Source organism: Sorex fumeus, unplaced genomic scaffold, assembly GCF_029834395.1.
Source record: "Sorex fumeus unplaced genomic scaffold, SorFum_2.1 ptg000043l, whole genome shotgun sequence".
In the NCBI taxonomy this organism is placed as follows: Eukaryota; Metazoa; Chordata; class Mammalia; order Eulipotyphla; family Soricidae; genus Sorex; species Sorex fumeus.
Window position 1 is genome coordinate 24822079 of NW_026606100.1, and position 25682 is coordinate 24847760.

At 40.5% G+C, this 25682-nt stretch overlaps 1 protein-coding gene across 1 annotated transcript in view; it reads left to right on the forward strand.

The window, feature by feature from the left end:
* The window catches only part of LOC130029594 (cytochrome P450 2C19-like), a 29783-nt gene extending 18918 nt beyond the window's left edge, over positions 1-10865 (forward strand). The window contains 6 exon segments of the mRNA XM_056120590.1: positions 151-317; positions 2395-2415; positions 2418-2538; positions 4986-5173; positions 9647-9788; positions 10510-10865. Of these exon segments, the coding sequence (XP_055976565.1) occupies positions 151-317; positions 2395-2415; positions 2418-2538; positions 4986-5173; positions 9647-9788; positions 10510-10691 (821 nt within the window). The 3' untranslated portion in view covers positions 10692-10865.
* The last annotated feature ends 14817 nt before the right edge of the window (positions 10866-25682 follow it).

Consider the following 25682-nt stretch of genomic DNA (forward strand, 5'->3'; position numbering starts at 1 on the left):
ATATCTACATTAAACTTTTTATTTTCATTGGACTGGAGAGACAGCTCAGGGATTAAAGCACTTGCTTTGCACACTGCTGTGCCTATTTGATCCACAGTTTTGACAAGAGTGATCCATTGAACCAGGAGTAAGCCCTGACCAGCAGGGGAGTGCACCCCCATGAAATAATAGATTTCCCTGGAAGTCATAACAAAGTATTCAAAAATATTGATTTCATTAAAAGTTATATTTTTGAGAAAATAAAAGAATATCAAACATCTCTGGACATTAGTAATCCTCGGGACTTTATTGACTGTTTCCTGATAAAACTGGAACAGGTAAAATGGTACTGGCAGTTTAGTTATTTGGTTTATTAAGGTAAAGGTAAAGGTAAAGGCCCTCCCGTTGATCGTCGATTTGCTCGAGCGGGTCCAGTAACGTCTCCATTGGAGACTTTGTTGTTACTGTGTTTGGCATATCAAATGTGTTTGCCGGGCTCTCCGAGAGGAGCGGAGGAATCGAACTCGGGTCGGCCATGTTGGCCGCTTGTAAGGCAAACGCCCTACCCGCTGTGCTATCGCTCCAGCCCTTTTATTAAGAGTGATACAGCCCTTTTATTAAGAGTGATACATTTTTCAAAAAGTGTTATATTTACCAGGGTGGATTCTGTGCTAAGGCAAAGAATGTTGACAAGGTCTTTTGCTATTTATTGCATAAATTCACTTTCATTGTATCACTGTCATCCAGTAGATCATCCATTTGCTCCAGTGGGCACCAGTAACATCTCCATTCGTATCAGCCCTGAGATTTAGTAGCCTCTCCTTACTCTTCCTTCCCAATGCTGCCATATTGGAGGCTCTTTCAGGGTCAGGGGAATGAGACCCGCTATTGTTACTGTTATTGGCATGTCGAATATATCACGGGTAGTTTGCCAGGCTGTGACGTGTGGGAAGGAGACTCTCAGTAGCTTGCTGGGCTCTCAGAGAGGGACGGATGCTTTGGGGGCAATGTCTAATCACTTTTACAGGTGTTCCCAGTATACGAATGTAAGCTTTTGGTCGGCTGACTTTTGGTCCATTGCATGCTGACAAGAACGCACCTGCCTGCATCTTCTGGGCAGCGCCTGGGACTCTGCGGCCTCACGTTGATTTCCTTGAGGCCGATGGAGTACGCCCGGAATTTGTTGCATAAATTAATATAAACTAAATATTATGGGAGGAGTAAAATTAAATTGTTAAGATAATGGAATAAATAAATTTTTTAGGACTTATAATGGGGGATGTTGGGAGGAGAGAATTACAGTTTAGGTAAACTAGAATCAACTAATTACAAATAAGTTACAAAATGCAAAATATTATTCCATAGTTGAAGGTGGATTCTGATCATGGCACACTTTATATTGAAAGTAAAAACAAAATTTAATTTTTCTGAGTTTTCTGTATGTCTGGTAGTGGAAATAAAATTTAATATGCAGTTGATGAAATAGTTGAGGGAGTTTCAAATAACCAAATTGTATGAATGGAGGAATAGAAGTGAGGATTGGGAGTGAATTAGTGAAAGGAAGAGAGAAACCTCTACTGATATAAAATGGTATGAAATGGTATAAATACAAAATTAGAGATTGATATTTATAAGTTTTGCATCATCAACTTAAAAAGACAATTCTTCCAGCATGAATGCATCAAGTTAAAAATCAATTGACTGAACAAACAGTCATAGTTGCCTGCTTGTAGAAAGTTTTTAAATTGAGAAGTATGAGCATTCCAGTTTTGTCATTTTTGGGGGAGCAGGGTAAAAGGGTGGGCTTGGACTACACCAAGATGTACTCAGGAGTTATTCCTGGCACTTAGGTATCGCTCCTGGTGGGACTCAAGGAACCGTATGCAATGTTGAGGATGGAACTTGGGTCAGCCTCATGAAGGGAAACGACCTAACTTTTTCACTATCGCTTTGGCCCAGCTTTGTCATCATTAAGTTTGTTTTGCCTTTTCTGTGTTCCTTGACTTTCAGTATAATTCTAGGATAAACTTCACGATTTATGTAGAGAAGCCTGCAAACTTTTGATATGTTGACTTAACTTCATAATAGAATGAGTTATTTGGGGGCTGGAGCAATAGCACAGCGGTAGGGTGTTTGCCTTGCACGCAGCCAATATGGCCTACCCCAGTTTGATTCCTCTGCCCCTCTCAGAGAGCCCGGCAAGGTACCGAGAGTATCTCGCCTGCAAAGCAGAGCCTGGCAAGCTCCCCGTGATGTATTCAATATGCCAAACACAGTAACAACAAGTCTCACGATGGAGACGTTACTGGGCCCGCTCAAGCAAATCGATGAACAATGGGAGGACCGTGACCGTTATTTTGGATTTACTAGTTCTGAAAAAATTATAAATCAAATAATCATATCAAATTATTCTAGGAAAAGCACAATAGAAAGACTTGGAGTTTACTTTAGAAAATCTGACTGTCACAGCCATTGATCTGTTTGCTGCTGGGACAGAGACTACAAGCTCTACGCTGAGATATGCTCTTCTCCTCCTGCTGAAGTACCCTGAGGTCATGGGTATGAGCTATATAATAGATACATGGATTGCAGAAATATCTTGCAAGATTTAGATGTGCTTTCTATCTTTCTTCTTAGAAAGCATCAGTAAATAAATATCTGTATGATGAAATTAATGAAAGTATCATGATGGGAAATCTTTATATAATACAAGAAAATGTAGGGCTAAGAAAGGTGAAGATACTACCAACTACTGGCAATATCAAAAGTAATAAAGAGTGATCTGGATTTCAAGAAAGGTTATTTGTGTTAGATATAACCAGTATCATTTGACTGAGATAGCATATAGATTTCTATGAAAAGGTCCTTTTGAATAGATGGTTGTTTATTTACAGATCTAAAGAAAGTATTCTGAAAGTATATTGTGCTAATGTCACAGTAGGAAAGTGGGAAATTTTCTTATCAAAAGTAAGTGGGAATTTTAGAAATCTAGTGTTTATTGGAGAAAATGTATACAGTAAGGGATATGTTTTAAAAAGTTAAATTCAGGGACAAAAGATAGTATAGTTTTTAGGGAGCATGATTATTATGCACTAGACCTGGGTTTGCTGGGTTTGATTCCGAGAACTACATGGTGTCCTAAGCATCGTTGAGTGTAACTCTGAAAGCCACAGAACACTACCAGATGTGGCACTAAATTTACTCAGCACCATCTGGTGACTTTGGTGTCCATAGGATCCAAATAGTGTTGATGCACTTGGCTCCTGGCCTCCTGAACATGATGTGGTAGAGGAAATCGAGCCCAGTTGGGACCTGCTGATATCCTAACTGCTATACTCTTTCCAGGGCACACAACTCCTTTTATCAGGTAATTGTGTCCCTCATATCATGAGAGAGAGTTATTCCCCAGACACAGTGTCTGTATGGACCAACAATCGACCACACTCACAATGAGAAGGAAAGCATTACTTGCACAGCTGATACGAAAGGTTAAGTAAGAATTCATCTGCCAAATTTAGAAACTTTTCTCCAAATTTGGAAATTTAGCTGTATATTAGTCAAAAGAGATGATTTTCAAACTTGTGCGCTTTATAGTTTTTTCCCCCTTTTATCCCTTTCTCACTTGAAAGTCATAAATCGCATCATAAGAATTCAGGGGATCAGAGAACTCTTGAAGGGGAATGAAAGTGTCAGTAAGTCAGACCTTGAAAAGAACATATCAAAATTGGGGAATAAACTGAGGGGAGATGTTAGGAACAACAGGGACCTGAGAAATCACCTGAGATTTTTCTTATGTTAGGAAAATTATTTTTGTTGGTTTGAAACTTACATGTTACTATTTGGAAATAATTAAAAATGAGGTTGTATAAAATTATAATTGATTGGAGAGACATGGTGAGGTCCTAGAAAGTACTCAAAGTGGTTATGGTTATATTACTGGGCCACATTGTTTATGTAAACAGAATGACATTGAAATAAAGATTCTGATAGTCACTGTGTAAACATAGTGAAGAAGTAGAATCTGGAAATATGAGATGAGGATGGAAGTGACCTCCAGACCTGCCAGTCTGGTAGATAAGAGATATAAATAGTCAGTCACGGTTCACGGTTCTCCCGTTGTTCATCTATTTGCTCAAGCGGGCCCAGTAACATCTCCATTGTGACAATTGTTACTGTGTTTGGCATATCGAATACGTCATGGGTAGCTTGCCAGGCTTTGCCATGCGGGTGAGATACTCTCGGTAGCTTGCCGGGATGTTCGAGATGGGTGGAGGAATCGAACTCGGGTCAGCCGTATTGGCTGCATGCAAGGCAAATGCCCTACCCACTGTGCTATCACTCCAGTCCATAAATAGTCAGTGAAAGAAAAAAAAATAAAAACATAACACATACAGATAGTTACATTATAATTTAATTTTTAACTGTTTTTAATTTTGTTTAAAATTAAAATTTTTTAAATTTTGAAATTAAAAATTTGTTTAAAATTTGATTTCTCTTTGTGTGATTGAAGACTTTAATTTTCTTAATTTTAAGTTTTAAATTTTTATTTATTCATTTATTTATGCATTTTGGGTCACACCTGGCAATACACAGGGGTTACTCCTGGCTCTGCACTCAGGAATTACTCCTGGTGGTGCCCAGGACGCTGGGAATCAAACCCCTGTCGGCTGAGTGCAAGACAAATGACCTACCTGCTCTGCTATCGTTCCAGTCCCCAGCTTTAATTTTCTGATAGATTTTCTAATGTAATTCTTTTCTATTTGAAAGCATTCCAACATTTCTCTTTGTAGTGTCATGTTCGCTAATAATAGGTGGTATAGACTATCTTGTTTGGCTAACAGGTAATTATATTTATCTATATAATGGAATTACCTATGTCTAAGTGCATTTCATGATACAAAAATGGTGTTGTGATATCTTCACAAGCATATTTCATGCCTTCTTGGAGTGGTATACAAATGTACCTTGAATTTTTTTTTCTCTGAGTCATGACTAGTGTCTTACAGCTAAAGCCCAGGAAGAGATTGAGTGTGTGATTGGCGGACACCGGAGCTCCTGCATGGAGGACAGGAGCAACATGCCCTACATGGATGCCTTGGTGCACGAGGTCCAGAGATTCATTGACCTCGTCCCTCTCAACCTGCCCCATGCTGTGACCCAGGATATTAAATTCAGAAATTACATCATCCCCAGGGTAAGATTTGTTTTTCTTATACTGACTTTTGCTTACTAATTTCCCTTTTCACATTATATATATATATATATATATATATATATATTATATGCACGAAGGAGACGGTGGTCCGATCCCGTTCGAAATTTTGGGACAACAGCGACATCAGTCAGGAAAAAATGGCGATTGAATATGATGTGGTCTATTTCGTTGTGGAATCGTCCACCAGGATACTCCCATGTCCATCGTTTAGATTCTGCCTTCTGGAACTGTGAGTTACCATGAATGGTCTTGGTCGACATGATGAACTCAGACAGTCTCTCACCCTGTTCGTTCCATTCTAGGCCATGGGTCCCGATGTGAAGTTCTTCAGCTGATCTTCTCGGTCCCATCTTGGCATTAAAATCACCCACAATGATCTTGTAGAAGGTGTGGTCTTTATAGAACTTCTCTAGCTCCATGTAGAACTTCTCGATTTCTCTTTCATCATAATGAGATGTTGGTGCGTAGACAACGAAGATAGAAACTGCAGGCAGTGAGCCACATCTATTCAAATGTAAACGCCCGATTCAGGTTGTTAGGCATTCGAATGAATCAATGCTCTTGGCCAAGTTTGTGTTAACAAGGACACCGACACCTCCAACACCTCTTTTATCGCATGTTCCGGGGAACAATTCTTCTCCACTGTCGAAAACGGCATGGTGAGATTCGTGCCTTCCTGTCTCGGTCAGACCAATGATGTCGTACTTGATCATTCGCGCTTATACCATCAGGTCCTCGATGGATGCATCTGATGCTAGCGTATGTGCATTGAAAGTACAGACGATCATTTTTGTCTTCCTTCGTTGTGGCAGCCTAGGTCGGTCTTGAGATTTTGTAGGCCTCTCCTTTCTCATCCTTCTCAGTGCTGCCATGTCGGTGAAGCCTTCAGGGTCAGGTGAATGAGACCAGTTGTAGTTACTGGTTTTGGCATATCCAGTATACAACGGATAGCTTGCCGGGCTCTTCCATGCGGGCGGAATACTCTCGGTAGCTTGCCAGTCTTTCCGAGAGGGAACTCTTCGGTACTATTGCGGCAACATGGGAAGATGCCATTGTTGACAACATTGACGAGGAATACGATCGACTGGTTCAGCACCTCCATGAATGTGTGAGGAATGCCAAGAGAGAGATAGCCACAAAAAATCGCCTATCTTCGAAAACTCTTGAGCTAATTCGCCAGCGTGGTTTGGCGCATGCCTCAGGCAACCGTAAGCTAACGTCCGAGCTCGCAAAGCAGTGCAGAGATGCGATCAAGGAAGACCTCAAAGAGAGAAGAGCAGAAGTACTGGTAGATGCGGCAGGAGCCGGGAAAAGTATTCATAACGCCCGCCTGTCCTTCGCCAACTATAAGACCAAGATGACTGCCCTCCAACGTCCTGATGGATCCATCACATCCTCCAGAACGGCAATGGAGAAGATTATCCATGACTTCTACTCAAATCTCTTCGATAGCCATGTCCACTTGCCGACATACCAAATTCCACAGGATGGATCTGTCATTCCCAACATTCTCCCTTCCGAAATCTGACACACCATTTCGTCGGTAAAGAAACAAACAGCACCCGGCCCAGACAAGGTCAGACCTGAACACCTGAAGAACCTGCCGTCAGTACTCATCAATACACTGGCTCGGCTCTTCACTCGCTACCTCTCTGAATGCAAGGTTCCATCCCAATGGAAAACCAGCAGGACCGTACTACTGTTCAAGAAGGGAGACATCCATGACATTGACAACTATCGACCGATCTGCCTATTGTCTGTCATCTACAAGTTGTTCACTCGAGTCATCCTAAATAGGATTGGCAGAACACTAGATGAAGGACAACCATGCGAGCAAGCAGGGTTCCGCAAAGGATTCAGCACCATCGACCATATCCACACGATTACCAAGCTCATTGAGGTTTCTCGGGAGTTCAAGATGCTGCTCTGTTTAACGTTCATTGATTTAAAGAAGGCCTTTGATTCTGTTGAGACGGAAGCGGTCATTGAAGCCCTAGTCAATCAGGGCATTCAAGCCCAATACATCAGGATCCTCCATGAGCTGTATTGCAGATTCACTACCAGGATCTCACCATTTTACAAAGAGGTGATCATTGTTGTCAAGAGAGGGGTGCAGCAGGGTGATACCATTTCACCGAAACTCTTCAGTGCCACCCTCAAGAACATCATGCAAGGACTGGAATGGGAAGTAATGGGAGTGAAGATAGATGGTCGGCAACTACACCACCTCTGCTTTGCTGATGACATTGTTTTAATAACACCAAACATCAGCCAAGCGGCACAAATGCTGGCCAACTTTGACGGTGAGTGTGGAAAGGTAGGACTACAGCTGAGTCTTACGAAGACAATGTTTATGAGAAACAGCCTCGTTCCTGACGCCCCATTTGCTCTCAACGGAACGACCATCTCTGAATGCAACAGCTATGTGTACATAGGTCGAGAGGTCAACATGACAAATGACCTGGCACCCGAGCTGCGCAGGAGGAAGAGAGCGGCTTGGAACGCCTTCAAGAACGTCGAAGAAATAGCTAAGAGGATGAAGAACCTCCGGCTCCGGGCACATCTCTTTGATTCCACTATTCTTCCTGCATTAACATATGCCTCAGAGACCTGGGCTCTACGCAAACAAGATGAGAACACTATTCAGGTCTCCCAAAGAAGGATAGAAAGAGCTTTGCTTGGAATATCACGTTTCACTCAAATGAGAGAAAGAATCCGGGTTCTGACATCCATCGACGATCAAGAATCAGGGACGCTGCCTCATTTGCCAAGGTGTCGAAAATCAGATGGGCTGGTCATGTAATGAGATTTAAAGATGACCGCTGGACTAGAGCTGTTACCAACTGGATTTCACGGGATGTCAAAGGACCGCGTGGCCGCCCACCTACCAGATGGTCAGACTTTTTCGTCAAGATCATGAACAATCAGTTTGAGGCCCTTCATGTTCCCGAAGTGAACTGATGCCACTGGGCTACACTAGCACGCGACAGGGACAAATGGAGTCTTTACTCGCGCCCGCTCGAGCAAATCGACGACTAACGGGAAGTTAAGTGATTAAGTGATTTTATATATATGTCATGGTCACGGTCCTCCCATTATTCGTCGATTTGCTCGAGCAGGCCCTGTAGCGCCTACATCATGAGACTTGTTGTTACTGTGTTTGACATATTGAATATGTCACGGGTAGCTTGCCAGGCTTTGCCATGCGGTCGAGATCCTCTCAGTAGCTTGCCGGGCTCTTCAAGAGGGGCGTAGGAATTGAACCCGGCTCAGTCGGGACAGCTGCGTGCAAGGCAAATGCCCTACCGCTGTGCTATGTCTCCAGCCCTATATATATATATATATATATATATATATATATATATATATATATATACACATATATATCCAATTCTTTATGAACACAGAACGAGCGATGTACAAAACTAAAAAACATGCCTGGTATGTCTTCTTTAGCGTGATGTTTATTCAAATCTTCTGCCACCATAGCAGGGGTCAGGGGGACTGAGGCAGAAGAGACAGACACCTTTTCCCTCCGGGGGTGGGGGCACAGTGTCATAGATTAATGCATAGTCCATTCACATTTCTGCCAAAAGCTGCTGAGTTCTGAATTAGGTTCGCATGCCTCTGGAGCCATGGCCATGCCGGAGAGCTGCTCATGGGGGGCAACTCATGGCCTTGGTTGGGGAGAAAGGATGGGGGTTATTGGATTTTTATTGCTGTTTTTCTGAATTCTTTATATATCTTGGATATCAGCACTTACCACATTTGTATGCAGTTATATGCAGTTGTGGCCTGTACCAGGTAGGGTGTCTGCCTTGCATGTGGCCGACCTGGGTTAGATTCCTCCGTTCCTCTCAGAGAGCCCAAAAAGCTACTGAGAGTATCCCACCCACACATCAGAGCCTGGCAAACTCCCCATGGCATATTCAATATGTCAAAACCAGTAACAACAAATCTCACAATGGAGACGTGACTGGTGCCCGCTCAAGCAAATTGATGAACAACGGGAGGACAGTGCTACAGGACAGTGCTATATGCAATTGTATGCAATTATATTCTCCCATTAATTAGGGTGCCTCAACATTTTACCATTGTTACTTTCACTTAGAAAAGGTTTGTAGTTTGATGTAGTCACATTTGTGAGTTTTACTTTTATTTTTCTGCCATTTGCAATTGAGTAAACAAAGACACCATAGGCCAATATTCCCACGCCTATATTTCTTCTATGTGTTTTGTTGCTTCTAATCTTATACACAATGCCATAATTTATTTTGAATTAATTTTTATTTATGGTGCTAGACAGTGGGCTACTTTGATTTTTTTTGCATCTTAGTATCCAGTTTTCTTACATTTATGAAAGAGAAATCCCTTGCTGCTTAATATTATCCTGCACATTTCTTCCAGCTCCACAAGTGCTTTATGACTAAGATTAGATGTGTTTTATTCCAGGGAACAACTATAATTACATCACTAAGTTCTGTGTTGCCTGATGAAAGAGAATTCTCTAATGCAAAGGTGTTTGATCCAGGTCACTTTCTGGATGAGAGTGGAAAATTTAAGAAAAGTGACTACTTCTTGGCTTTTTCAGCAGGTATTAAAATTTATTTTCTTGGTACATCAGCAGTGAAGTTACAATGGGTTTGCTGACAATACTCAGTGCTCACTCAAGGGCTAGTAGAATAATTCTTTGCTCATTATCAAGAACACCATCTTAGTGCCCAAGCATTTTTCTCTTTTTCTTCCATACTTTCATTATTGGGTCAGATAGCTGATATTTTGGAGAATTCATTGATTTCTTCCAAATTCAGGAAGAATTTTTTAAAAACAGACAAAATATTAGAAAATAGCACTTTATAAAATGGAACAGTGTAAGATAAAACTTGAAATTTCATAATATATTGGAGATAATTTAGCATGAGCTTAGTTAAAGTAGGGAAAAGAGTTAGAGAAAATGGACAGATTATCTTATATCAAATTAGAAACAGAAAGCACGGCTAATGCATTTGTTTAAAGAAAAACATTAATGGAAACCTTACATATGAAAGCAGAAATTATAATGTAAAACTACTAATTAAAAGTTCTTTCCTTGTATTCATCTCTATAACAGATGAAAGGACACCTTGAAAATAAGATGTTAAGCAATGTGTGTGTGTGTGTGTGTGTACACTTTTCATCCATTTGTCAAACCATCATGTTTTTTTATTCACCATTTAACCATTCTTTAAATACTTATTGCATATTCTCCTTCTGACAGCCAGAAACAGAGTTCAAGGACTAGCTTTTCTTTGTATTAGCTTTTTTTTTTTTTTCATGAAAACGCTCATGTGCAGGAGAAAGCCTGGCCCGCATGGAACTCTTCTTATTCCTGACCATCATTTTACAGAAATTTAACTTGAAATCTGTCGTTGATCCCAAGGACCTTGATACTACCCCTGTTGTGAACGGATTGACTTCTGTGGCCCGTTCTTACAAACTCTGCTTTGTTCCTGTGTAAGAAGAATAGATCTCCTACTCTACTATTTTTTTGACTGAAAATCCCTCTATAAGGGGTTTTGTTTACCTCCTTCCTCTTTTTCCATTTCCTGAGATGCTATTTCTGATCTCTCCTCCCCGCATCTCCCCATTATCTCCAGATTCAAAAACATCCAGTTTTCATTAAAGATGGATTTTCAGAGTTTCATTTCAAAACCATGTTATTTCTTCATAGTATGTAACAGTTATATGCTCACATTTTCTAAAATTGAATCATAGCATCAATGTGCTCATACTTTCTAAAATTGAAAGTTGCACTATAAAATTGAGCAAGGGATTAGTGTATGCCAATACAGTCATTTTTTCTTATTATATTCTAAATTTTAAAAAATTATGAGCCAATTTTCAAACTTCCTTTCCTTTCTCCACAATGCAGAAAAGAAACATAGGAATTAATCTAAAGGGTTTGGGATTATGCTTGTCCTCATAGTGATAGTCACAGAGAAGGACAAAGAGGATTAGAGTGGAAGAGCTCTCTTGACTACATGTCTCTTAGAACTTCTGGTGGACAAGAGAACCAGTTTCCATAATATCAGAACATCACTGGCCTCATACTAAGCCGACTCAAATCATATCATTAATTTATCTGGCTGAGGAGCAATGCTAAGGACGAGGCAGGGCCAGCAGAACCTTAACATGAGGACCAGATCTACAAATTGAGACCTTACCATGGACCTACTTTAATTTATGTGGGCAAGATCTGCTGTGGATAGAGTCCTTAAGCATCCCTGATGTGTCTATCAAAACTTGCCAAAGAAAATGAATACCCTTTAAAGCAAGACCCTAAATTTCAAAACCTTTAAACTAACTGGGGTCACTGTTGCTATGTGCCCTAAATCACACACTTGGTATGGAAATCTACTTAGCCCATCTGAGTGGGACATTGGTTCCTGAAAAACAAAAAAATTAATGCATTAAGACTTTGTTTGGATAAAAAAAAGTCCCTTCGTCCATAGAACTCTTTAGTTTTTGTGACATGTAAGAAGACAGGGATACATGGGGTATTCAATATGCCAAAACAGTAACAAGTCTCACAATGGAGACGTTACTGGCGCTTGCTCGAGCAAATTGATAAACAACGGGGGAACAGTGCTACAGACAGTGCTATATTGTTAATGGTAGTTTTGTGCATACATCATTCCAACACGTCAAACACCACAGAGTGCCCAATTGTCTCCACCGATGGTCTAAGATCCCTCCCACCCATACCCTTTCCCTAACTCTGGCAGGTAAATTCAGTTCTCTAGAAAAACTCCCCAGTTAGGTTGTCTTTAGCCATTTGTTGCTCCCTTCCTGCAAATCTTTAAATCTCACGCATGAGAGTGATCATTCTGTATCTGGTCCTTCCACCTGACTCACTTTTCTCCGCATGATACCCTCTAGTTCCATCAATGTAGCAGCAAATTTCATCTTTTCTTAAATCTGCATAGTATTTCATTGTGTATATATACCATAAATTATCCATTATGGACAAGTATTGAGTGCTGAAAGGAGGTAAACGGATCTAAATGATATCCTTACATTACCTGTTTCACAAACCATAGTACCCAACAGGAAAGAGAGAGAGAGAGAGAGAGAGAGAGAGAGAGAGAGAAAGAGAGGGAGACAGAGAGAGACAGAGAGAGAACTAGAGAGAGAAGGAAAGTGTCTGCCATAGAGGCAGGCAGGAGGTGAGGGCAGGAGGGAAACTGGGAACATTGCTGATGGGGAATGTACATTGGCGAATGGACGGATATTAGAATGTTGTATGACTGAAACTCATTCGTGAACAACTTTGTAATTGTTTATCTCACAGTGGTGTAATAAAAAAAAAACATTCTTGATCCATTAAAAAAAAGAATACAGGGATATGGAGAATGCTTATTTTAAAAAGATGAATGCAGAAATGCCCTACCATATAGACAGGGTGGGATGGGGGGGTTGGGTGTGGGAGGGATACTGGGATCCATAGTGGTGGAAAATGGGCACTGGTGGAGGGATGGGTATTTGATCATTGTATAATCGAAACCCAAGCACAAAAATTTGTAAATATACAACTGTACCTCATGGTGTTTCACTAATAAAAATAAAAGATGAATGCAGCAACTTAATAACCCCAGGGATATTTTCCTCTGTGAACTTCCCCTTCCTTTCTCAGCCCGCATCAGTTTTTTCCCTGCTACTCTTGAAGGATCGAACAATAAGTGGAGCAGATCAATCTGTATGATAACATTGGTTTGCCCTTCCTCCCTGGTCACTGGGAGTTGTATTTGTTGATTGCTCCCAAACCTCTGAGTTACCTTTGTCTCCTGATCAGACTCTAACTTGTAAATATTGTCTTTCTCTTCTCCTTAATGTCCTTTGTATGGTTAATTATTTCAGTGCAATTTCTTTTTGTATAGATACAGGAAGACAGTTAAGACAAACCTTTGACTTAGGAGTTGATTGACTTCAGATATATTACCTCCTGGACATCTGCTCTTTTGACTTAAGCCTCAATTGCCCTTACTTCCTAGTTCCCCAAAAGCAGTGTCCCGATGAAGGACTGGATGGACCCAGGGCAAATGGTGAGCTAACTACCCTGGATAGAAATGGGCCTGGTCAAAGTGCCATAATTCTTAACTATTAGTTAGGAGTTTGGTCATGGACAAATTCTGTCATGATCCCAAAGTAATAACTAGATTTGGACCCTGCTCAGGTTAGGAATGATTAATCCAGCTGAGCACTATAGTCTGAGTCTGTGGGCAGATGTCCCCAGAAGAGTCACCCTATAAGCCTAAAAGTAGTCCACAGTCTATTATTGTGCCCATACAGAATGTAAATATTAGAAAGTAGAATGAAAGATGTTAATTAAGTTTCTGGTCTAATAAGAGGAGAAACAAACCTTAAGGACTATTTTACCCCTGTGGGCTGCAGGTGGTCAGGAAGACTGGAAAAAACATTTTTGATTGCACTTTCCTTGGGCTGGTGTGGTTAGGGAGGCATATGTGAGAATAGAAAAAGGAGCAGCTGGGGAAGACATTACAGAGACACAGACAGAGACAGAAGAAGTAAATTGAGTGATACAGAGAGATCAAGGAAGATTGAGGAAGAGACAGAGACAGGGATGGAGAGAAGAATAGTCACAAAGTTAGAGGAGAAGGTTTCGAGTTAGAGAGAAGGCGGAGTGCTGAGACTAAGAGTGGCTGGGGAGATTGGAGAGAACTCAGGGAGAGATTTGTAGAGCAAGTTAGAGAGAGGGTTGGAGAAAGCTGGGAGAGATGAGAGATTAAATAAAGGGCAACTAATCAGCAAACAGCTTGGACCTTGTTCTTCCTTCGTCAGTTCAAGGCAACAGCCATCCCAGTGGAGAAGCAGCTGGAGAGCACTGGATGCGGGCAGCAAGAGAGAGCTGCCTGGAGAGCCTGCTTAATGTGTAATGCCCGAGTGAAAGGGGTTTTCACAGCCTGAGCGATAGCACAGCGGTAGGGCATTTGCCTTGCATGCAGCCATCATGGCCAACTGAGTTCGATTCCTCTGCCCCTCTCGGAGAGCCAGGCAAGCTACAGAGAGTATCTCACCCACACGGCAGAGCCTGGCAAGCTACCTGTGATGTATTCTATATGCTAAACACAGTAACAACAAAGTCTCCAATGGAGACATTACTGGGCCTGCTCGAGCAAATAGATGAAAAACGGGAGAACAGACAGACAGACAGAGCAAGATGCAGCATCACTAGAGATCATGTGCAACCCAACAATTTAAAAAAAATAGGTACTTTTGGATCTTGTTAGATCAGTATTTGACTGAAAGCTTTGGTTTTTAAAAATGGAATGTCGATCCCAGTTGACTTTAATGAGAAGTTAGGCTATCAACAAATGGAGAGAAGTGAACAGAAGTTTCCTCAAAAAAGAAATACAAATGGCCAAAAGGCACATGAAAAAAACGCTCCACATTGCTAGCCATCAGGGAGATGCACATCAAAACAACAATGAGATAACATCTCACACCACAGAGACTGGCACACATTCAAAAGAACAAAAGCAATCAGTGCTGGCATGGATATGGGGAAAAAGGGACCCTCTTTCACTGTTGGTGGGAATGCCCACTAGTCCAGCTTTTCTGGAAAACAATATGGACAGTCCTTCAAAAACTAGAAATTGAACTTCCATATGAACCCGCAATACCACTTCTGGGAATATATCCCAAGGATGCAAAAATGCACAGTAGAAATGACATCTGTACCTACATGTTCTTGCAACACTGTTCACAATAGCCAAAATCTGGAAATAACCCAAGTGCCCTAGAACAGATGACTGGTTAAAGAAATTTTGGTACATCTACACAGTGGAATACTATGCAGCTGTCAGGACAGTTGAAGTCATGAACTTTGCTTATAAATGGATAGACACGGAGAGTATCATGCTAAGTGAAATGAGTCAGAAAGAGAGGGACAGACATAGAAGGACTGCACTCATTTGTGGAGAATAAAACAACATAACATGAGGCTGACACCTAAGGATAGTAGATACACGGGACAGGTAGATTGCTCCAGAGCTGAAGCCTGTTTCATGAGCAAAGGGGAGAAGGCAGCTGGAATAGAGAAGGGATCACTAAGGGATCATTTTTTTGCATCTTTGGGATATATTCCCAGAAGTGGTATTGTGGGGTTATATGGAAGCTCAATTTCTAGCTGGAGGAATCAGTCGGGATGGGAGATGTGTGCAGAAAGTAGATAAAGGACCAAACATGATAACCTCTCAGGGTCTATATTGCAAATCATAATGCCCAAAAGTAGAGAGGGATTATGGGGAATCTTGTCTGCCATGGAGGCAGGGGAAGAGTGGGAAAGGGGGTTATACCGGGGATATTGGTAGTGGGGATTGTGCACTGGTGGAAGGATGGGTGTTTTATCATTGTGTGATTGTAGTCCAAACATGAAAGCTTGTAACTCTCTCACGGTGATTAGATAAAATTCAAAAAAATTCCTCTATAAGAGTTTTTGAATCAACAAGAAATTTTAGAATGGACATTTTTACCAATGTACAACAACGAAAAAAAGACTGGAAATTTGCTTACACAAATTAGGTAGAATTATTTAGGATGCTGCCACTTAGACCAATTAATTAATCAAGACACAAATAAAATAGTCTTCCTCTTTACTAATTTATGCATGAAGGAAGCACTGCAAGTGAATTTGGAATGGCAATTAGAACTTTCTGACTTCATTAGGGCCGATAGATAATCATTACACTTCTTCTACTTGTTTCAATTCTTAAGACTTATGAACTGAATTTTGAAAGAGACCTATTGCCACAATGAAGACATGGCAAACACTTTATTCCTCAACCCAGAATGTGAAAATAGTGGCAGTGATTCAATAATTAAAAGATGTGACAGGAGAAATAAATATTGTTTCTGATAGCCAGTACTTAGAGTAGTGCAATATGTAGAAAGTATTAATCATTAGGAGCCCATGAAGAAACTGATTAACTCTAAAGGTATTTATAAAATCGCCAAATTAATGTATTTATTATGCAAAAAATCTCATTTTCAAAAACAACTCTATTATTATTATTATTTATTATTGGTCTCTGAAGAAAAAAATTGTGCAGCTGAAAAACATTGGCAACTAGCCAGTCATAAAATACAGATAATTGGGCATATTTGGTTTAGGAATGAAGAAAAGGAGGAACTGAATAAATAGCATGATGCAAATATTTGGCAAAGAGTATATGCCTGTATTTTGACAAGAAAAGATAGCCAACCTTCCTTCAAAAGATCCAATACAGTGATCCATCAAGCATCTCACCCAGGAGGCAGGAAGTTATTTGCTCAGTTTATCATTCTTCCTTATTCTTAAATAGTTCCTGAATGTTCAGAGGTATAGTGAGACTGTTACTTGAACATTTCTAATAAAGCCTATTTTGTGCAGTGTTTTACTGATGTCTTAGTGCTTTATGAGACTCCTGAAGAGCCCTAAGTTCACATTCAAAATATTAAATGCTTCTGATGGTTTTAGATTTCATACCATTGTCATTTGTGTGAGTTTTGGGAAGCACACCAGTGATGTACAGGGTTACACCTGACTTTGCACTAAAAATTGCTTCTGACAGTGTTCAGGGGACCATATGGGATGCCACCACTTTGCAGTATGCAAGTTAAATGCCCTACCTACTATGCTATCTTCCCAGCCCCTTTATACCATTTTTTCAAAAAATTTGGTTTTGAGCTTTTTAATTTAATGCTATTTTAGTTTTTGTGATTCTATTTCATTATCTAGTACATCTTTATAATTTACTTTATCTGTCTCAACATTATAGTCATAAAAATTAAGCCCATGGAATTGTAGTTAAGAGTCAGATTTACAAGATCTTTGGTATTCATTTCTTTGCAGTTATTTTCATAATATAATTTACAATTGTTGTTAGACTTAAAGAAATTGTAACCTTTTGAAACCTTAGGGAAGCATTTCTTTTCATTATTACATTTGAAATTCATAACTTTGTCATTTCTGCTCTTATACTTGTGTGCCATCATTTCTTTGAGCTCAGTAACCATCCTTGACATGGTGTCACTATAATCATTCTCTTAGAGTTGACAGAACTGGTTGGTACTGATAGTCTTCAATATTATTTTCAAACTCAACGAGCCTGGTGGGCTTCTCCATTGTGTTTGTATTACGGTGCTGGGTGGGAATTCATGTAGTTGGTCCCACTGGGAGTCACTCATGGATGAGAATGGGTATTACTCTTTATTTTTCTTGCTGGTCTTTTACCGGGGATGTGAGTGTTTTTTGCAGTGAAGTGTAATCAGTAGAGCTTTCATACTCATGGGTGATTCAGATCACAAGGAACAACAGATGTAGTAATGGGCATGAGGATAGATATTCACCTGGAAAATTGGAAGAGCAAGCAGAGGACTTGAGGTGGGATTGCTGAGAAGGAGATCAGGCATGGAGACTTGGAAAACAATTTTACAGGTAAACAATTGTCTTAGAAAGGCTGGGATGGCCATACTTAGACACCACAAACTTCATATTATAAAAGGCTATTAGGGAAAAGAAAGGTCTAATTTTTTTTAACCAAAGGCATGTCTTAGCTCTATTAAAGAGCCTGCACAGCAATCAGTATAAACACAAAAATCCCATTAGTTTAATAACAAACAAACAAACAAAAATTTGGGAAAGGTGACAGAAAAAAGCCCCCTGGTGAGAGCCCCCTTTCAGCCAAGCACTCACTTTTGGAGTGTGCTCAGCTTCTACATGCTCCGGATCTTGTCCAGCAGGCCAGCGGTAAAAGTCTATCTGGGTTTGTAACAGTCAGCAAGAATGGTCGATGATGAAGGTGTCTATACATTAAAGAGCTTACATATGTGCATTATCAAAATATGGACTATTGGGGATGGAGTGATAGCACAGAGGGTAGAGTGTTTGCCTTGCACACAGCCGACCCGGGTTTGATTCCCAGAATCCCATATGGTTCCCCGAGTACCAACAGGAGTAATTTCTGAGTGCATGAGCCAGGAGTAACACTTGTGCATTGCCTGATGTGACCAAAAAGGCAAAAAAGAAAATCAAAATATGGATTACCAATATTTAAAAAGGCAGCTAACATACCTGAGAAAATATGAAGACAGGGACACAGTAATAGCAGATTTTAACACTCATTGCTGGATAGGTCAGATAGGTTAAAAAATGATGGAAATAATGACTTTAAAGGAAAAAATAAGTTTAGAATGCATTCTTCATTGTACGTGGAGACCACAATAGACCTCATGCTGAGACACAATATATGTATCCATAAAATCAAGAACTTAGGAATCGTATCAACTAACTTGTCAAACCACTGCACTTTGAAAGTAAATTATTTGCAAACAAATGGGGAGAAATTAAGCACTGGGAAGCTAAAATGATTACTGCTGAGTAACAGGTGGGCCACGGGAAAAAATAAGTGTGGATGAAAGTATATGATAATGAAGACATAAATTAGCAGAACATGTGGAACATAGCAAAAACTAAGAGAGAAGTTCATAACAATGCAATTGTACATTAAGAAGAAAAGATGCAAATAAATAACTGCACAGCTTTAATTCCCTAATTTTGCTTATCTGGGGGTGAGCAAAATGTGGAACTGAAACTTAGAACAGAAATCAATGAAATGGAAACCACCAAAACGATTTATATTAACAAAAACCAAAGTTGATTTTCAAAAGAATGAGCAAAGTTGACAAATAATTAGCTATACTAAGAAAAAATGTAATAAGCTAATCAGAATGAAAGGGAAGAGATTATAATAGACACTTAACAAATTCAAAGAATCACCAGAAATTATTACATAAAATTGTTCCACAAAACTAGCATCTAGAAAAATCTTGTATTCCTATATTCTTTCATGGCAGAATCTCCGACCCTCTCGGAGAGCCCAGCAAGCTACCAAGAGCATTCTGCCAGCACAGCAAAGCCTGGCAATCTCCCCGTGCCATATAAGATATGTCAAAAACAGTAACAATAATGGGTTTCATTCCCCCGACCCTTAAAGAGCCTCCAATATACAGCAACACTGGAAAGGACGAGTAAGGAGAAGCTGCTAAAATCTCAGGGCTGGGATAAATGGAGATGTTACTGGTGCCCACTCGAGCAAATTGATGAATAACAGAATGACAGTGATACAGGATACAGTGATATTCTTTCATGGCTGAATCAGGAGGAAGCAGAAGCTGCACAATTTACTGGCAAGGAAATTAATATGCCAATAAAGAGTTCCCCCCAAAACAAGAGCCCAGGCTCAGATGGTTTTACCAAAAGTTCTTCCATCACTCTCATGCTCCTTCAGAAAATCCACAAAAGAGGAATCCCCCCAGTTTCTAAGGGAAACATTACTCTGATACCAAAAGCAGACAGACATCACTGCAAGAAAAATATCAACCAATATCTATGATGAACTATAAGAGCAAAAATATGTGGCAGGTACTCTTACTTTCCCGCATTGCCCTAGTGTTCCCTTCCCTAACTTTGTCCCCTCACCCCAGCCCCAGTGCTAAGCAAGGTTCCTACTGAAGACCAGTTCTGGTCTTTGTTTCTGTTGCCAATGAGCATTTGATGTTCCCCTCATCCGAGAGATAATTCTGAGTCTGTTATTTCCCTCTTTTTGGGTCACTCAACATGTTCTTCTCCACATGCGCCCACAATGCAGTAATTGGATTTTACCTTCTTTTAAATTTGCATAGTATTCCTTTCTGTATATCTACTACGGTTTTATTATTCAATCATCTGTTCGTGGAGCCCCTAATCCTTAACTCCAATGCTTAACCCTATCCCCTCAATACAACCCCCTTAAACATAATATCCTAACAACAAAATAATGCTATATTAACAATTTATCTTTGAGATAAATTACGATTCAAAGGAAGTACTAATTCAACTTGGAGACTCAATCTGTATTTAAGTTGTCTTTGACACTCATTAAAAGTAAAAGTAATGGCCAGTCAGGAACCTCAGAAAAGTAAAGAGGACAGTCATTTTTGAGGAATAAAATAGTTGCTCTAAGAAAGTGGCTAAGGGGCCAGAGCAATAGTACAGGGGTGCTTATTTGCCTTGCATGTGAATAACCCGAATTCATTCCCTGGCATCCCATTTGGTATCCCAAGCCCACCAGAAGTAATTCCTGAGTGAAGAGTCAGGAGTAACACCTGAGCATACCAGGTGTGCCCAAAAGCCAACAAAACAAAACAAAAATGGCTGAACTGATTCCAAGTAAGCAGGTGGTTTTAGAGTTTATATAGGATAACAATGCTTCTCATTTTCCTTGTACACTTGCACTGAATATTTGTTTTACTCAAAAGATTACAAAATCAAACTATCCTGATCCCAACTTTAATCAACTATAATATAGTCATTAGTAAATATAGATCTGGAAATTGATAGCTCAGGATTAATCACAAAATGAATCATAGTTGAACTACATGTTTGTTTGAGGGAAGCATGCAGAAGATGTGCATCTGTCATCTCTTCCACGTTCAGTCTGTTTTTGAGGAGAATACATCTGACAGAGCTTGGGGCTACAATTGACTCAGTGCTTGAGGGTCACTGCTGGATATGCTCAGAGACCATGCAGCGCCCACATACCAAACATGCACTCAGCCTATTGAACTTTCTCTTTGACTCCTCTTCCACATTCTGATATCATACACTTTGTCCAAGTATTCAACATTGAGTCCACATTTCCTGATCCTTAAATGGGTGGTAATTTTGCCTCTGGAAAAGGTAAATAAAAAATTTAAAAGAGTTATAATGGATATGAAAATTATTAATTATCAGAATACACATAACCAATTTGTTTTGGTTGGGGGAGGGGAAATATCCAGCGGTGCTCAAGGATAATTTGGGATGGTGTTTAGGAGGTCATATGGGGTACCAGGGATCTAATATAGGTCAGCTGAACTGCACTCAAGACAAATACTCTACTCAAGACAAATACTCCACTGTACTATTGTTCAGACCCTGAATCCACATAAAAGAGCAATAAAACATTTTGTAATGTCTAGACTAAGTAATTTTTGTTTTCTAAATGAGTATATGAGTAACTGAACTATTTAATTTAGAACAAATTGGATGGTATTTTGTAACTCTATCACTCATGTATATATGTTGGGGGTCATACTGGGAAGTGCTCAGGGTTTTATCCTCTCTTCATGCTTAGGAATTACTTCTGGTGATATGCTGAAGACAATATGCAGTACCAGTGATTAAAGCCAGGTTGGCTGTATGCAAGGCTAATTCCTTACCAACTGTACTATCTATCTGGCCATGCAGTGACATTAAGAGTACTTTGAACATTAAATGTCATCTGTTGATCAATATAAATGTGGTTATAGATCTAGGCCATGGGTCTCTTTAGTGAAGTCCCTGCCTCCCATGCTCCACTGAATGCTTTTTTTTTCTGATTTCCTTTCATTACTGAGCACATTTCATTACACTACCTTTGATAAAGTCAGATTTTAAAAGGCATTAGAAGCAATTATGTCTGGAGTAACTTAGAGATGAGGGAAGTCAGTTTCTCAAAATCTGTCCCTGATGTTTTGAGATTGGGTTAAGCAAATTTCATCTCTTATGGGATGGAGGGGAGGAGGATATCTTAATTTTATTCTTTTCCTGAGAATCTATAGCATCTTAATCCTTGGACTGAAGCACAAAAACATGTGTATAATAGGAAGCTGTTCTTTTGTGAATAGTTACAGGGTATTTATTCATAATATCATGTTTGGTGTTTTAGGTAGTTTTTGTATAAAGTTGTTCTGATGCAATTTTTCTCTGCTTAGGTAATAATTACAGCAAGTCTTGCATTCCACTGAGTTGAAATCTTACAAAGGTAAACTTCAGTGCTACCAAGTTTAGATGATCAGTAACCATTAATCAATCTAGATATTTGGAAAGTCACATTATAATAAGTCATCAAATCTCAGTGTACTGAACACACAGTAAATATAGTGACTTTTGTGAGTTCACACATAAGAATCAATAATTTAAATGTTATTTATTACTATATTTTACTTACATTTATTTTTAGGTTTTTTTTTGTGTGGGGGGGGGGGGGACAGAGAGCACACCCTCGGTGTTCGCATACTATTTTAAGCTTGTTGCTCAAGAGGGACCCTGGCAGTGTATAGAGGAACATATTTGTGCAGGAAATCCAATTAGGTTGGCTTTATTGCAAAGCAAGTGCCTTACTTCTGGACTTTACATCCAGACTACTGTTACTTTTTTCAAAAAAGTTAAAAATTTTTGTTGTTTTTTGTTTGTTTGAGGATCACACCTGGCAGTGTTCAGGATCTATTCTTTGCTCTGCACTTAGGAATTACTCCAGGCAGTGATCAAGGGACCATATAGGAAGCTGTGGATTGAATCTTAGTTGACCATGTTTAAGGCAAGTGCCCTATCTGCTATATTATCTCTCAGTACCATCAAAAAATTCCGTTTTCTTTTTGTAATGCCATTTGTGGAAAAATTTACATTTTTAAGGACAGTGAATCTTATGTTTGATATAGCATTACCATTATTTTTCATTGTAAAAGGCACAGAAAACTTCGATTACTCTAAAAACATTAACTTTCCAGTTGTTAGTATGAATTCAGAGATTTGAGTCACTTTCGCATCAAAAGATTTATATCAGTGGTTCTGAATCCTACATGCACATTGGTGCACTAAAAAAACAATAAGTACGTCTACCTTGTGCCTGACCTTACCTCACTCCCCTGCACACTGATAAAGAACAATCATGGCTCGGTTTTAGAAGAAAAATAGACAACAAACAATCTGTCTTTATCACCAGTGGACCAAAGTTCACTAAGAAGAGCACATAAATAGAATATAATTGATTTTCCATCCCTGGCAGTGCTCAGTGGTTGCTCTAGGTTCTGCATTCAGGAATCATTTCTAGTGGGCTCCAGGGACCATACAGGATACCAGGGATTGAAAAGGGTCAGCTGCATGAAAGGCAAGCACCTATCTGCTGTTCTATCTTTCAGCCCCGATTATCTCCGAACTCTACTTATTATTCTTTAAACACTTATTTAGGCACCATGATTAACAAAACTACTAATAACAAAGTTTCAGGTAAACAGTCTTCCAGTGCCACACCCACTTCCAAAGTCTTAACATCCCTTTACTTCTATCATGTATCCTTTGCCTCACTGTTTTGGTAAACTCACTTCTTTTGGCCAGTCTCAGGGTCTGAAGCCACCAATCATTTGTTATTCTCTTGTCATGCTTCTTTATGTTCCACACATGACAGAGATTATTCTGTGTTTTTCTCTCTTCCTCCGACTGATTTCACTCAGTCTGATTCCCTCTAGTTTCGTTCATTAACTGGCAAATTGCATGATTTCATCTTTTCTTTTTTTCTTTTTCCATTTTTTTATAATTTTATTTATTGAATCACCATGAGAGCAGTTACAAAGCTTTTGGGTCTAAGTTTCAGTCATACAATGAAACACCCGTACCTTCACCAGTGCCCATTCTCCACCACCAAAAATCCCAGTATACCCCCATCCTACACCCTCCCCCTGCCTGTGGGGCAGATGATTTCTACATTACTCTCTCTCTACTTTGATCACATTCACTATTTCGACACCAGACCCACCATTATTTGAGATTTTACCCCAACACTCAGATCTGCTGAAAAGGCAACAGTAGACAATTTGTGTTCTATTGCAGGTTATGAATAACATATGATGTCGTGTGGCTGCAGTAGGGCCATGTGGTTTTGAAATTCCGAAATTTTAACACTTAAATCTGGAGGGATTTCTGCCAAAAGCCACTGGGTTTAGAGATCTGCTCCTGAGTCTCTGGGATCACGGCCATTGAGCAGCTTGATAAGGAGCCAAAGAGGACGTTCGTGGGCGATGAGTTGGGGTCTCGTTAGGGTGGGGAGGACAGGCCCGGCTCCACCTCTCCCCCCCCCCATCCTGTGAGACCCAACAAGTTTCATCACTGTGGGCCCAAGCCTGACTGTCCAATGGCCTCTGGAGGATGACAGCCACCAAGTCGCCAAGAGGGAGCAGGCGGAGGGACAGCACCCATTCCCCCCTGGGGTGTCCTGGCGACAGTAACCTACTGCGGGGTCCGGACACATTTCTGACAAAAGCCGCTGGGTTTCGAGATTTGTTTCTGAGTCTCTGGGATCAAGGCCGTTGAGCAACTTGATGAGGAGTCAGAGAGGCCGTTTGTGGGCGATGACTTGGGGTCTCGTTAGGGTGGGGAGGACAGGCCCGGCTCCACCTCCCCCCCCCCATCCCGTGAGACCCAACAAGTTTTGTCACTACGGGCCCAAGCCTGAATGTCCAATGGCCTCTGGAGGATGACAGCCACCAAGTCGCCAAGAGGGAGCAGGCGGAGGGACAACACCCTTTCCTCCCTGGGGTGGCCCGGCGAAAGTAATGTACTGTGGAGTCCGGATGCATTTCTGCCAAACGCCACTGGGTTTTGAGATTTGTTTCTGAGTCTCTGGGATCATGGCCGTTAAGCAGCTTGATCAGGAGCCAGAGAGGCCATTTGTGGGCGATAACTTGGGGTCTCGTTGAGGTGGGGAGGACAAGCCCAGCTCCACCCTCATCCCGTGAGGCCCTGTGTGTCTCGTCACTGGGGGCCCAAATGTGACTATCCAGTGGCCTCAGACGAATGGTGGCCACTGGACCACCAGGGGGAACAGGCCAAGGCACAAAACCTATTCCCACCTGGGTTGGCCCAGCACCGGTAGCCTACTGCAGAGACCAGACGCATTTCTACCTAAAGCCACTGGGTTCTGAGATGCGTTTCTGAGTCTCTGGGATCATGTCCATTAAGCAGTTCAATCAGGAACCAAAGAGGCCTTGCCTCCAATTATATAGCTGAGCCGGAGGTGGTTTGTGGGTGTGTTTCCCACATACCTAACTTTTGGCTGTTTACTTTCTTGGTAAACTTTACCCCAAGTTTTTGGGGTCTGGCCAAAGGCACAGCAGCAATTTTGGGGTGTCTGGAAGTCTGAAGGCGCCATGAGGCTGCTGATGCACTCGTCTCACAGGTACAGATTGACCTGCTGGTGGCACCATACCCCCATCATCTTTTCTTTATTGTTTTCTTTTTTTTTTTTTTTAGATACACCAATCTTCACACAGTTATTCTCTAAGGAAAATTTATCGCATATTTTTAATACTTTATTCATAACAAGCAACACAAAATGAATTATTTAGGTCCTGCTTTGGGGACAGGCTTGGGTGGGAAGTTGTTTGGAAAGTTCAAACTATTGGTAGTGAGAATGTGTAATGGTGGTGGGATTGGTGTTGGAATATCGAATGTAAAAATTATTGTGAACAACTTTATGAAAAAATAAAATTGAACTTAAGAAAAGAACGATGGACTAGAGAAATAGTACAGCAAATTAGGCACTCACCTTGCACATGGCTAACTTGGGTTTAATCCCTGGCACTCCATATGGTCCTTGATCCAAACCGGGAGTGA